A 13,386-nucleotide genomic window follows, 5' to 3' on the forward strand; every position below is an offset into this window, starting at 1 on the left:
AGGAGGAGCAGGAGGAGGAGGAGGAGGAGGAGCAGGAGGAGGAGGAGGAAGAACAAGCTGCGAGTAGAAACATAACAATTTCAGTATTGGATTTCCTGAGTTTGAAGTGACAGCCACACTCAGCACATCACCCCCACTGTCTACCTACTAGCCTGGCTCTTCACAGTAACTCAGGAAATGCAATTAAATCAAGATACCATTTCCATCTGGAGATGAAAATGGTTTCTTGATTGAATTTTAAGAGTTTTTAAGAGCAGCGCTAAGGAGGAAGAGAGAATTTACGATGGCTGGATAATAACTGACTCCAACTGAGAGGCCCAAACCAACCATTATTTATTGTCCTTCAGCTTCTATGGGCAGAAGTGTGAGGCTTCTGTTGAAAGACTCAAAAGATCTGGCTGATGGAATCACCCCCAGGCTTGCCTGCCAAGTGTTTGGCAGTGATGCTATGCTGGCTGGGACTCCGTAGGCTGTCACATGGGACATCTGCAGCAGGCACTCCTTGTAGCCTGGGTTCTAGGGCGAGTGTCCTAAAAGCCAGCCAGGTAGCAGTTGTCCTACCTTTCCTGTCTAGACCTGGAAATGAAGCAGCTTTGCCTCCACGGTTGCTGTTATCTCTTGAGGCTGTGACAGACTCATGACAAAGACTCACCTAGGTTCTAGGAGAGGAAACACAGACCTTAACTTTTAACTAAGGAGTGTCAAAGTCATGCAGAAAGTCAAAGAATGTGAGATAATGTAAATTACTCCGGCTACTATTGAAAGATACAAAGGGATTATAAAACCCCAAACTTAAAAATCTGAAATACTGCTTATCCCAAGAATTTGGGGTAAAGAATACTTATCTTTAATATTAAATCTTAGCTCAAATATTAAATAGTCTTGATCCATATTTAGTTAGGGTTTCTGTTGCTGTGAAGGGACACCATGACCATGGCAACTCTTATAAAGGATAACATTTCATTGGGTGGCTTACAGTTTCAGAGGTTTAGTTCATTATTATTGTGGTGGGACATGGCATGAGGCAGACATGCTGATAGAGAAGGAGCTGAGAGTGGAGAAGGAGCTACAACTTGATCCACAGGCAAGTTAACGACATATTCTATATGTAGTTATATTTATATTCTAATATAAATTGGTTAAATAAAAATATAACACAGGGCTAGACAGGCAGGCTTAGTTAGTAAGATGAGTATCTCAGTTTCATCCAGGCATCACTGTAAAAAGCTGGTCTTGGTAGCATGCAATTTTAATCCCAGTGATGGGGCTCGGTGGTCTAGCCTAGCCTAACAGGTGAGCTTCAGGCCAATGGGAGACCCTGTTTCACAGGTAGTGAATAACATTACTGAGGACGACACCCAAGGTCATCCTCTGACCACCAAATGCACATGTACCTACAACACCCTAAAACACACATGTACCTACAAATCTGGACAAGCACACAATGTACATACACACACAAATAAAGTATAACAGTACATTCAAATATCACATCCAAAATCTTGTTAAATTTTAATGATATATAAAACATTCAGGACATCTCAAGAGAGGAAAATTCATAAGCCATATATGTAATGATTCCAGGTTTGTAAAACATACACATATGCAAAAATACAACGAAAATATGACTGTTCTTTACTAAAGGTCTTACTCTTCTCTTTCCTTGTGCCAGGTGTAATTAGGGAGAAGACTTAGACAGCTTACATGAATACCTAAGTTCATCTGTGGCCTGGTATTATTCATCACTTTAGGAAATTTCATAGTTATAATCTCTTCCAATGCTGCTGCTGGCCCACTTTTTCCTCTCCTTAGGTGGCTTCAATCGAATGGATCTGAGAACTTTCCATTATATCATTCCCAGGCATCATACCCATACTTTCTCTCATCATTCATTCTGTCACTCTATGCTTCACCCAGAATACTTCCCACTGCCAATCTTGTAGACTTCTAATTCTCTAACTCTGAGTACTACTCGATCTGTGCACTGAAATTCTTAGTTTTGATTACTGTATTATTTCAGAGTCAGAACTTAAATTTTAAAAAATACAAGCTTTTGCATTATTTTCACTTCTCTGCCTAATTTTTAATTTTCTCCTTTTGACCTCTCAGAATTGGCAATCTGCTATTTTAAAGTCTGCATATCATAATTTACAATAAGTACCTCTACATGTCAGTTCACAGTACATTTGTTTCTGTGGATAACTGTTTATGTTGACCTGTTTCTTTATGGGCCTGGTTAACTGACTCCACACTGGATATTATATTTGCAACGTTATTAATAGGAACAAATTGAGGACTGTAAGGAAGGCATTTCCTACTGAAGCCAAGTACTGCAGCTGCAACCCAAGCACACGAGAGATACAGACATTCTGAATGATCAGCAATTCAAGGTCATTTCTGGCCTAGTGTCTCTTTCTCTAGTTATGTGTCGAGGTGTAGTAAGTTCTCATCTACGGTTCTGGCACCATTCATGCCTGCTTCCATACTTCTCACCATTAAGGTCGCTGACTCTAATCCTGTAAGCTCAAATTAAACACTTTATAAGTTACATTGATTAAAGTGTTTACCACAGCAATGGATGAGCAACCAAGACCACATGACTTGATCAAATCTCTGTTTTCCAGTACCACTTGTCTATTTAACTGGTGAACTAGTTTAGTCTGGTGGGATTACAAAAATTCCAGTTTACAGTGTCTTTCCCAATATCCATCAGTTCTCCACTACTCTGGCTATAAACTGAATATTCATGACTTAATTTAATTCTGCCACTATTTACCCAGCATGAGATTAGATCTTAAAAACTAAAGGGTTTAGTCCACAGCACTGCCCCACTTTGGAATGCCCAGTATAAATTTTGTGCTACTACTCATACTTCTAAATGAAGGATTATAGAACCATAAAAGGGAGTTCTCATTGACCAGCTCATCACATTCAAAACTTTTCTAGAATGCCTCACAAAACTCAAGAGAATGGTTTAGCTTACCAGCTTATTATAAGACAATGCAGGAATAGCCAAATGAAGAGATGAATAAGGCGAGATGTGGGGGAAGGAGGATGGAGCACCTGTTCTCTAGCTAGCAGTCAGCCCAGGACTTCAGACCCACGTTTAAGAGCTGTTACACAGCCCGATTTCTAGCCCTGACCTCCCTTCACCAGCGGCCAGCAGTTAGCGAGAAGCAGAAAGTCCAACTGGTCATTCTGGTTACCAGCCTATTCCAAAGCTGTCCAGGGGCTCCACCTAACCATAAACTCAGATGTGATCAAAGGGGTTGTTATGAGTAACAAAGGACACTTCAATACAATAACTCAGGAAATTCCAAAGGTTTTAGGAACACTATGCTAAGAACTGGGGACAAAACCAGACATATTTCTCATAACGTAATACCACATGACAGCAAATCTGAAGCCAATAAATATACACCTGTATGTTTTTGTATATGTACACATATATGTATATATCTTAGACTACAAAGAATAGAAAAGAACTCCTGGTTCTTTAATGGATGGCTATAATTAAAAAATGGAAATTAAAAAGGAAAAAGCCCTACTTAAGATATAAAGCAAGAAAAATGACACAAAAATGATAATATATATATTTGGTTTTTCGAGCCAGGGTTTCTCTGTGGTTTTGGAGCCTGTCCTGGAATTAGCTCTTGTAGACCAGGCTGGTCTCGAACTCACAGAGATCCGCCTGCCTCTGCCTCCCGAGTGCTGGGATTAAAGGCGTGCGCCACCACCGCTCAGCTGATAGTATATTTTTTAAGATGAAATTATTTGTCATACATACATACATATCCTGAAAATCTGGAATTAGTGTTGGGCTTCTGGATCAATATATAAAAGTTAATCACATTTCTGTATTTCAGCAAAAGGAATTTTAAATGTCATTAAAAAAAAATCATGACCATTAGCTTCCTATCAAGCCACATAAATCCCAGCCATATCTGAGTAGTTCGGCCCAGACTCAAACTTGCTTCATGGTTGAGGATGACCGTCATCTTCTGATCCACATACTTCCCTCACCCAAGTGCTGGGATTACAGATATGCACCACTATGACTAGGTTCAGCCCTAACTGTTCTAAAAACTTCAAAGCTGCTCGGGGAGACTCCCAACCTGCCACAGATGCCTCAGATAGACTTTATTCCAATGGCAGGACCCACCGATATTGTCATGGCAACCACTATAACCGAGGCTTTTCTTTAGATTTCCTTTCATCCACGATGGCTTCAGATAAGCTTCTACAGTTACTCTACATAACTTTACCCATAGTTGCCCCACCTCCTCCCAGATGCCCTAAATTCAGTCTGGAATGAGCACCTCCCAGGCATCCCATGGCAGGTAATGCATGCACATGTGTAGTTGTATAAGCAGTGATGCTCTCACTCTCCTCTGAGCAGCCCAAATATCTCTCTTGTCCACTCACCTGTTCATACTACAGTTCTGGCTCCAATAAAGCCTCCTTTGGCTACTGCTGCCTACTTCTGATCTGTATCACAGGCTGAGCTTCTAATAGGGAGAGCAGACAACTCTTGGGCTCTCAGTCCCAAACATACCCAGCAGCAGCAGCAGCTAAGAGAAGCCTGAAGACCACTGAGTTGAGACTAACTGCAGAGGAGCTAAGAAGGCAAGAAACGGTTAAGAGCTGAGACTGCAGAAGGTCAAGGACTGTGAAGAGTCCCAGAGAAGACCTGCAAGACCCAAACACTAGCCCTGACCGCCAAGGAGATAAACATTAGGGCACTGAGAATACCAAAGCACTAAGCTCAAGGTGAAAGCACCAACTGTTGGGTTCTGAGCTACTTAGGAGCCTAGGCCAGTGGTTCTCAACCTTTCTAATGCTGCAACCCTTTAATACAGTTCCTCATGTTGTGGTGGCCTTTAGCCATAAAATTATTTTTGTTGCTACTTCATAACTATAATTTTGTTAGTGGGATAATGTAAATATCTGATATGTGATGCCCATAAACTCATAGGAAGTAACACTGTGAGGAGGTGTAGCCTTGTTGGAATAGGTGAGGTCTTGTGGGAGGAAGTGTGTCACTGTGGAGGTGGGCCATGAGGTCTCAAGTATGCTTAAGCCACACCAGTGGGGAGTCCACTTCCTGTTGTCTTCATATCCAGATGTAGCTAGTACCATGTCTGCCTGCATGCTGCCATGTTCCCTGCCATGGTGATAATGGACTAAACCACTGAAACTGTAAGCCACCACCTCAATTAAATGTTTCCTTCATAAGGAAACATTGCCATGGTTATGGTGTCTCTTCACAGCAATAGGAACCCTAACTAAGACAATCTCCAAAACTGTGAGCCCAAATAAATCTTTTTGTCTTTATAAGATGAGCAACCACAGTAATTTGTTATTGTGGTGTAAAACTGACTAGCACAATTGGCATTCAGAGTTTTAAATCTTTTACTGCATAAAAATGAAATATTTCAAAGAAAAAAAATGATATGAGAAAATTTTGTAGCAGGGGAAAACACATCAAGAGACTTTTCTAACAAGATAAATTCTGGTTAGCTGAAAATCAAAATGCTTTAGTATCTGAGAAAATATTTTTCATTTACAATATTAGGGTCTCTGTACTCTTTGGGGCATTAAAATATGGCCACTTTCATACTTTGGTAAGATACAGCACTGTGATGTCTAATCTTGACAACTTGGGTTTGGGATCACCTAGAAAACACATCTTTGTGTCTGTTGGGCATTTCCTGAGATATTTAACTAAGGAATGTGGACATCACCCATGGGCTGGAGTTCAAGACTAAATGAAAAGGAAGAGACACGAGCATGTATCTGGGTACAAACGTGATGTGCCAGCTGCCTCGTTCCTGCTGTCTCCCGTGTCATGGAGAAATGTCAAAATACGCTCTACTTCCTCAAGTTCCTTTAGTCATAATCTTGTCATAACAATGAAAAAAGTAACTAATACAAATGCTTATTCAATTATTCAGTTGAAAAGATCCTATACAGGATTTGTGGCAAAGCTCATGCTGAGTCTCTGGCTCTTCTGCACCAGAATAAATTGTTTTCTATTAACTCCCAACAGCAGAGGGCAGCAGCCTCAGTACACACTGGCAATTTCTATAGCTATTAGGAAGCCAGAAAGAATCATGAATCAAAGTACATAGGCCAAAACCCAAAATCATTGTATGACCTCTTCATGTATAACAGTTTTCTCCAAGAGTGAAACATCCCACCCTGTAGGGAAACTCCTTAAGCAGGTGGGTAAAAAAATTAAAAACATTCCCTGAAACTGACCAGATTTCCTAGGCCCCTCCCTGCCACAGTAAGCAGAGTCCAGTGGCAAACTGCCAGACCAAATGCCTGGAAAATGCAGAAACCAGCCCCTGAAAGAGGTTTAGACCAACTGAGGCACCTAGAAGGAATGCTCCCCAGCAGGGGATTTGCAGGTTGCAGGCTGTGCGGTGTGCTTCAGGTTCCCAGATTTGTGAGCTGGGATGGGCTTGGGGATGCAGTTGTCTTTTGAATCATTTCTGCTTCTTTCTGTAAGTAACCCCAATAAAACTCATTGGCTCACCAAGTTGGACTTTGGTGGTATCCGAACTTTGGTCTGTTATAGGGGTCCTATCTGGGGTGAGTATATCTCAGATACCCCAGATAGGGGTCTACTCTAAACCTTGTGTGTTTTGTCTCTCAAGAAGTTTTGCCACACAACACCTCTACATTTTGTTGCTCCATCAAAATGAAATGCTATCCATAACATGGATGAATAACGTGCTGATGTGTCAGTCACAAGAGACAAATACTGTGTGACTCTGCTCATATAAGGTGCCTAGTCGTCAAATTATAGAAACAGAGAGTGGTGGTTTTCAGGGGAAAGAGGAAGGAACAAACAAGTTATTTAATGGGCATAGAGTGTCAGCCTAGCAAGATGAAAAATTCTGAAGGTCTGTTCTACAAGAATGTGAATATTTTTATAAAAACTAATGAACTATATACATCCTTAAAAATGATCAAGATGGTTACTTGTATGCATTTTCCACCATAATTAAAAAAATTAAATACTATGTTCTATCTTCTGGTTGACCATCAAAAGAGAATATAATTACTAGGTTAGATGCTCTGAATAGTATTTACTTTAGACTCTTTTGGCACACCCTTGTGCTACCTGAAAAGAGCTCACAGTTTCTTACTTAAGCTTCATCAATTAATTATTGAAAATCATCAGGTCATGTTTTAATGTGGTTCATTTTTGGTCAATAATTTACTTAGGTCTTTCTTTTTTTTTCAAGCTTAGGGTGGCAAGCCTGCTAGGCAAGCACCACCATTAAGCTATACCCTCAGCCCCATTTCCTTCCTTCTTGCTTTGGTCAGCCTAACCACTCTGCCTCTTTCCCTTCCTTCCTTTCTTCATAGGTGACTGCTTAATTGCTATTCTGATGTTGATAGAAATGACATGCCATCTTTACCACACCACCAATACCTTAAAAAAAAACAAAAACCACTAAGACACAAACAATACATTCTATTTACTTCTTGATGAACGCTGTGGATCTCCGCTAACTTAGCAGCCAGGATTTCTTGTTCCATGTCAAACATTTCTCTTATTTCTTCAACTTTAATGTGTGTGTGTGTGTGTTTGGTAGAGGGGGATCACTTTTTTCCTTTCGTTTTCTAGAGCTTATTCTTGTTTTCAGTTGATTTTTCACGCTATCTTTTTTTTTTATTTGCTGATGAAATAATTCTCTATTTTTAGTTTATAATTTTGAGGTTCCTATGTTCTCCACTGTGTCTCTTTTTATATATGTACCTACTGCTTTATCTTGTTGTTCATACGAACTATTTTCTTCATATAGATTGATACTTAGTTAGTAAAGGCCACAGATTTTCCTGGGAAGTTGGCATGAGCTTTCTCTGTTTCATATACACAGTATGTTTTCTGCCAATATCTTCTTAACTAGAAGGGTCAGTTGGGATTTCTATGTCTGAAAGTTACTGTTCTGTGGATTTTATTTACACAGATTAAACTATTTAATTTTTCAAAAGAATAACTGTAGAACTATTAATATAATTATCAAATTTTGGAATGTGCTATAGTCTAAATGTGGCCTGTACCCCAAGGCTTCCCATATCACAGGCTTGCTCCTCAGTGTGGAAGTACTGAGGTAGTAGAACCTTTCAAGAGTTGGGTCCTAGTGGGAGGTAACAGGGTCACCACTAGAGACATTTCCTTAGGGGTTTGTGGATGAGTTCTAACAAGAATAAGCTGTAATTTACAGAAGAGAAGAGAAGAGGTTAAGAGGAGAGAATTTTAAAAGCAAGGCTTACCCCTCCCTGCTCTCTGGCTTCCTGCCTCACTGTGTAATCCTTTTTACAGTGGCTATGCTGTCAGGAGTCCATAGCCACGAGTCTAACTAGAGGCCAAACAAACGTGGCTACTGATCTCATACAAACTGAGCTAAGTAAACCTTCTTTCTTTAAACTTTACCCAGGCTCAGGTACTTACCATAGCACTGCAAGATCGGCTAATCAAGGAGATATGGGGAATTCATTCACAACCTTTTTCTTTTGGTCAATTTGTTAGAAAAAAAAAAATCTGTTCTTAAAGATCTGAAAATCACTGGGTTAGATTGAGGCCCTTTATTTCCTTTTCCAGGCTCTTTATAAGCCTAACCTATCTTCAACTTCATATTCTACTCTTTCTTAATACAGATCTACATTCTACTTACTATTTCTTCAGCTGCCATGGTAAATTCCTGCCTCTACTCTGGTGTCAACATATATGACCTTTGCTGTTGCTATTATAATCAGCAGAGCAGCTCTGCCCTGGTTCCCCGTTCCCCTTCCCTTTCTACCCATCCAGGCTTTAACAGAGCTTGGTATCTTATATATGATTGCTTACAGAGTCAAATTCACATCGGAACAGAATCGACAGACAGTTGTGAGGCTAAAGAACCTGGACTTGAGGCGAGAACTGCTGGTCTGTAATTTGACAAGGCATGACAGCACCAAATGAATGAAACAGGAAGGTGTGGCCTTACCTAGAGCAGAGGAGGGCATGCTGGTGGTAGAGTTATCTGTGCACAACTGATAGGAGGGACTCCTTGATCCCTGGACTTACTGGGTTATAGTAGGAGCACAGCCCCATACAAAGATGGATGCATTTACATGTTACAAGCTCATGTGGTTACATGTTATATATTTGACTCCCTGTGATTTGGCTTCATGATGGCCAAAAATCTTTGAATTTGGTTTCCCTCTGGTGTATCTACCAAATGCCTGGATTAGAAACAAATCTATTTGATTATTACATCTATAACATAAACCGTAAGTTAATAAAATAGTGTTCTTAAATCAATCACCAATATCTATGACCCTGATGTTAGTGAACTCATTTTAAGACTAGGGAAGCTAACATACTAAACAAAAGTCTAAATACTAGTAGGAGGTCAGATCCAAGTCCCTACTGAAGCTACACAAGAAAGAGTACAAACCAAGAGTCTCAACTCACTCTGTTCTGGTTGACATGCTATCACTATACAGCCCAGGCTGGCCTCAAACTCTAATTGATCCTTCTGGGTCAGCCTCCTAAGTGCTGAGATTATAGGTAAGAATCACCATGCTGGGTCTATCTTCTTGCACTATTTTCTTTTTCTTTTTTTCCCAAACATGTCGTGATTTTAATTAGCAGTATGCTATGTATTAGAAATTATTTTAAGAACAGCAATCATCTTTCTCATGTAGTGTTTTTTAAAAATGAATTCTTTCTCTTGCATGCCAAATTACTTTGATGAAATTTCAATACATATTTTTATGTGAATATTGTTATTGGTCACAATTATATGGCTAATTTTGCTACTCGTAAGTAGAAACTGGGTATTCAGGACCCTGAGAACAAATGATTCTCATGTAACTTATGGTAAACTGTCAGAATGCATCATTGCATCATTACATACACCCTTACTTGCTGAAAGCCATTAAAGATATACTAAAGCTCTTCTTCATATACCTTTCCAAAGACTTCTTGGTACCCTAAGCTCTGGCTTAGGCTCAAGTTTCCAATTCTTAGTCTTCCTTCTCCATCTTAGCAAATCTGAATGTTAACTAAAAATTCAACATCAATAACATCTTTTTTTCTTTTTTATCGAGACTTTTCAATGTACACCAAGCCACCAAGTCTAAAATTAATAATGTTGGTGATTATGGCAAATAGCAAATTACCCTGAGACCAATTTCTAACTTATTACATGCCTCATCAGCCTTCCAGAATCAGCAGCATTATCAGAACTCCTTAATTGTATTAATCAGGAGTTGAGCTCAGACTCTCTGCACTGAAAGGCTACATGTACTGTTCAGGTACAATGAAATACTTGATTCCATTTTGTACTCTAAATTTCAGTGGCCTAGGACTTAGCCTAGCTTACTTAAGTATCAATCTACAGAAGATAAACATATGTTTCTCCGATAAAAGCATTATCCCCCATTAAGAGAGAGATCAATAATATATAATTACTAAAATTATTTAAGTCTGTTCTTCTGTTAAGGTACTTATTACTTGTCCTTTATATTTTATTTAGGAGCCTTTGTCTTACTTCCTTTTAGTTCATTGAGGTCTACATTTATTTCATCTTTCTCCTGCAGGCTTTCCCTGTTCTTTTTATGTGCATTCCATGATCTCATAAAGTCTTCTTTGAAGCCAGGAGGAGGTGGTGGTGCACACCTTTAATTCCAGCACTCAGGAGGCAGAGGCAGGAGTATCTCTGTGAGTTCAAGGTCAGTCTGAGCTACAAGAGCTAGTTCCGGGACAGCCAGGGCTACACAGAGAAATCCTGTCATAGGGAAAAAAAAAAGTCTTCTTTGACTGCCTCACCCCACAGATCACTCTCACTTTTGAACTCCCATAAGAACTGAATGCCTGCAACTTCTTTTATTGCTACTGTAACTATTGTATCATTTTTATATGCATTTAACAGTTCTTAAGTATTTCTATGTCTCAGCACTACCTGGGCATAGCTCAGATAATAAGCATTAATTCATTCAACCAGGACATTCATTAGGGAAAACATTGTCAAAGCTGATACTGAAAGAGAAAAGAGTCTATTTTAGTGTGGTCCACAGATCAGCCACACTGAGATCAATCCCCTGGAAGCTCTCTAAGGCTGCCTGTCAGGCCCCACCCTAGTTGTCTGGTCAGAAACTGCCTTTCAGGATTCCCAGGTGATCTATTAGCACTGTTCAGGTTTGAGAAACACTTGCTCAGACTCTACAAGAATGAGTAGAATATTTAAGATATAACTCCCAAATAACTTCATTGTAATTGCTTGTTTGTTGGGCTTCCTTATCTACTAACTGAAGGCTTGCTGAGGGCAAGAACTCTTCTATCTCTCTCACCACCAGCGTTTCCTGACCGGCCTAGACATTCAGCATTTTTCTCCTTCTTGAATGCATAAATGACTGGGAGAAAAAAAATAAAATAAACTGCTTCAGAAAGCTAATTTAGGTAGTTCTTTTGTATAACACAATCTCACATATTGCCATACAAACCCCTTAATCCAATTATTAACCAGTTTTACAATGTGCAGCTTTCTCCATTTTAGCAGCGGTATCACATGAACTTGATAAAGCAAACACCTGATTATCCTCCTGTCCTCTGAGAGAGCTTCCAGGGGCCTCTTTTACAAGTGAAAAGGCTGCATTTTAATTCCAGCTTTCACCAATCTGCCCTATGTGCCCGCACAAGGAGAGGGAGAGGGCAGTAAAAATGGTATGGCAGAGCAATTCTAAATTTATAAATATATGGTCAGAATCTGCCTTTTAAGATTCCCAGATGATCTGTTGGAACGTTTTGGGAAGTAATGGTGTAGACCCTTATGTATGTATATGACCACGATTGGTTGAACAGAATACTTCAGGAAATAACTACCAGCAGAGGAATTAAATAAGATGAGAACCCTTGTCATTTTCAAGAGCAAACGGTGATACCAGAAAATAGAGTGAAACAGAACAGCGATTTCCCAGCGACAGAGGGTGGCAACACACCACCAGACCAACACCAAAGCAGATAGTGATTAGTAACGTCCAAGAAACGTACCAGGAGCCGCTTTCAGGTTCTGCAAAGAAGGAAGTCAAGGGAGAAAGGGGAAAGGAAATGGATGCAGAGTAACAACGATGAGGATGATGCGGATGAAGTATTTTCGAGAATGAGAGCTGGCACACACTGGAAGGAGAGGGTGATAAGGGAGCAGGTTGCAGTGAAGCCTTATTGCAAAAGGAAGCTTACTGCAGATGTCCCTGCCCAGCCCAGACCTCCCGAGGGAGGCAGCCACTGCATAGGTGAGAGGCATCGCCCAACTCCGCTAGCCCTGCGGTGGCCGGAGCCACCTCCCCCGGAGTCTGCAAAGCCCTGGGTGGGTGCCGGAAAGGGCGGACTGTGAAAGGGTGGGCAGGAAACGGGGGCGGATGCTTGGGTGACCAGGTACCCACCTTGTCCCACCGCAGCCACTGCCCGATGGCCGTGTCCAGCTGGGGGTCCCCGGTGAGGTAGGGGGCGTGGAGCAGGTTGGAGTTCAGGTCACCATCTGCGTTCTCAGCCATGGCAGACACACGGGTGTGCGGGCCCGAGAGGCGGGTGAAGACACCGAGTTGGGTGGGCTCCGGGTGCGCTCACCAGGGTCCAGACGCCCCCTCCTCGCCGAAGGGCATCGGAGACCAACCGCGAGGCGTTCGGTCAGCCCCAGCCCCAGCCGCAGCTCCAGCGAACCGGGAGAGAAGGCGGAGACTGTCACCAGCCTCCCCGGCAGAGCAGCTCCGGATCTCAGCTCGAACTGACTGAGGCGGGCGTGAGGCGAGAGAACAACAACAGTCCCAGATGTCTGGGTCGCCGCCTTCGCCCGCGCCGCCTTAGGCCCCGCCCCCGCGCCGCCGGCCCCGCCCCCCGGCCTGCCGGCGTCCTGGATCACGTGCCTCGCGATTCAGGCAACCAGGAGCTCCCCGGTCCCGGAAGTCACGCCCGGCCGCGCCAGGCTCCGCCCCCCGCCGCTGACGTCAAACTCAGTCCCTACCACTACCGAGCCTCCGCGTCCCGGTCCGGGGAGAGTCGCGGTTTCCTCCGGGACAGCGCGGCCGCCTCCGGACCCCGGGTCCGTAGGAGCGAGGGCTCTGAGATTGTTCAGTGGACCGCCCGCGGCGTCCTTGCGTGCGGTGCGGAACAGCGGCGGCTGGCGGGCTGCCGGCCTCCCCGCCCGAGCTCTTCCCCCTTTCCTCCGCCCTCGCCGCACTTGGTTCCGCCGAAGCGCACGACGGTTCCGCCCCCTTCTTCCTTGTCATTGATGTTGTTGTTCTTGTCAGTGCTGCAGTCCCGACCGCCGGGAGCGCGAACCCGAGCCGGAGCCGCCCGGGTGGTGCGGTGGCGGCGGCGGCGGC

General features: G+C 42.5%; 1 protein-coding gene across 1 annotated transcript in view; it reads right to left on the minus strand.

Moving 5' to 3' along the window:
- Positions 1-12,848, minus strand: part of Pgm2l1 (phosphoglucomutase 2 like 1) — a 39,900-nt gene extending 27,052 nt beyond the window's left edge. Inside the window, exon 1 of the mRNA XM_005357504.2 lies at positions 12,448-12,848. Coding sequence (XP_005357561.1) covers positions 12,448-12,558 — 111 coding nt within the window. The 5' untranslated portion in view covers positions 12,559-12,848. The remainder of the gene's footprint in view (positions 1-12,447) is intronic.
- Positions 12,849-13,386: the final 538 nt, after the last annotated feature.

This window comes from Microtus ochrogaster, chromosome 22 (assembly GCF_000317375.1).
Source record: "Microtus ochrogaster isolate Prairie Vole_2 chromosome 22, MicOch1.0, whole genome shotgun sequence".
Lineage (NCBI taxonomy): Eukaryota > Metazoa > Chordata > Mammalia > Rodentia > Cricetidae > Microtus > Microtus ochrogaster.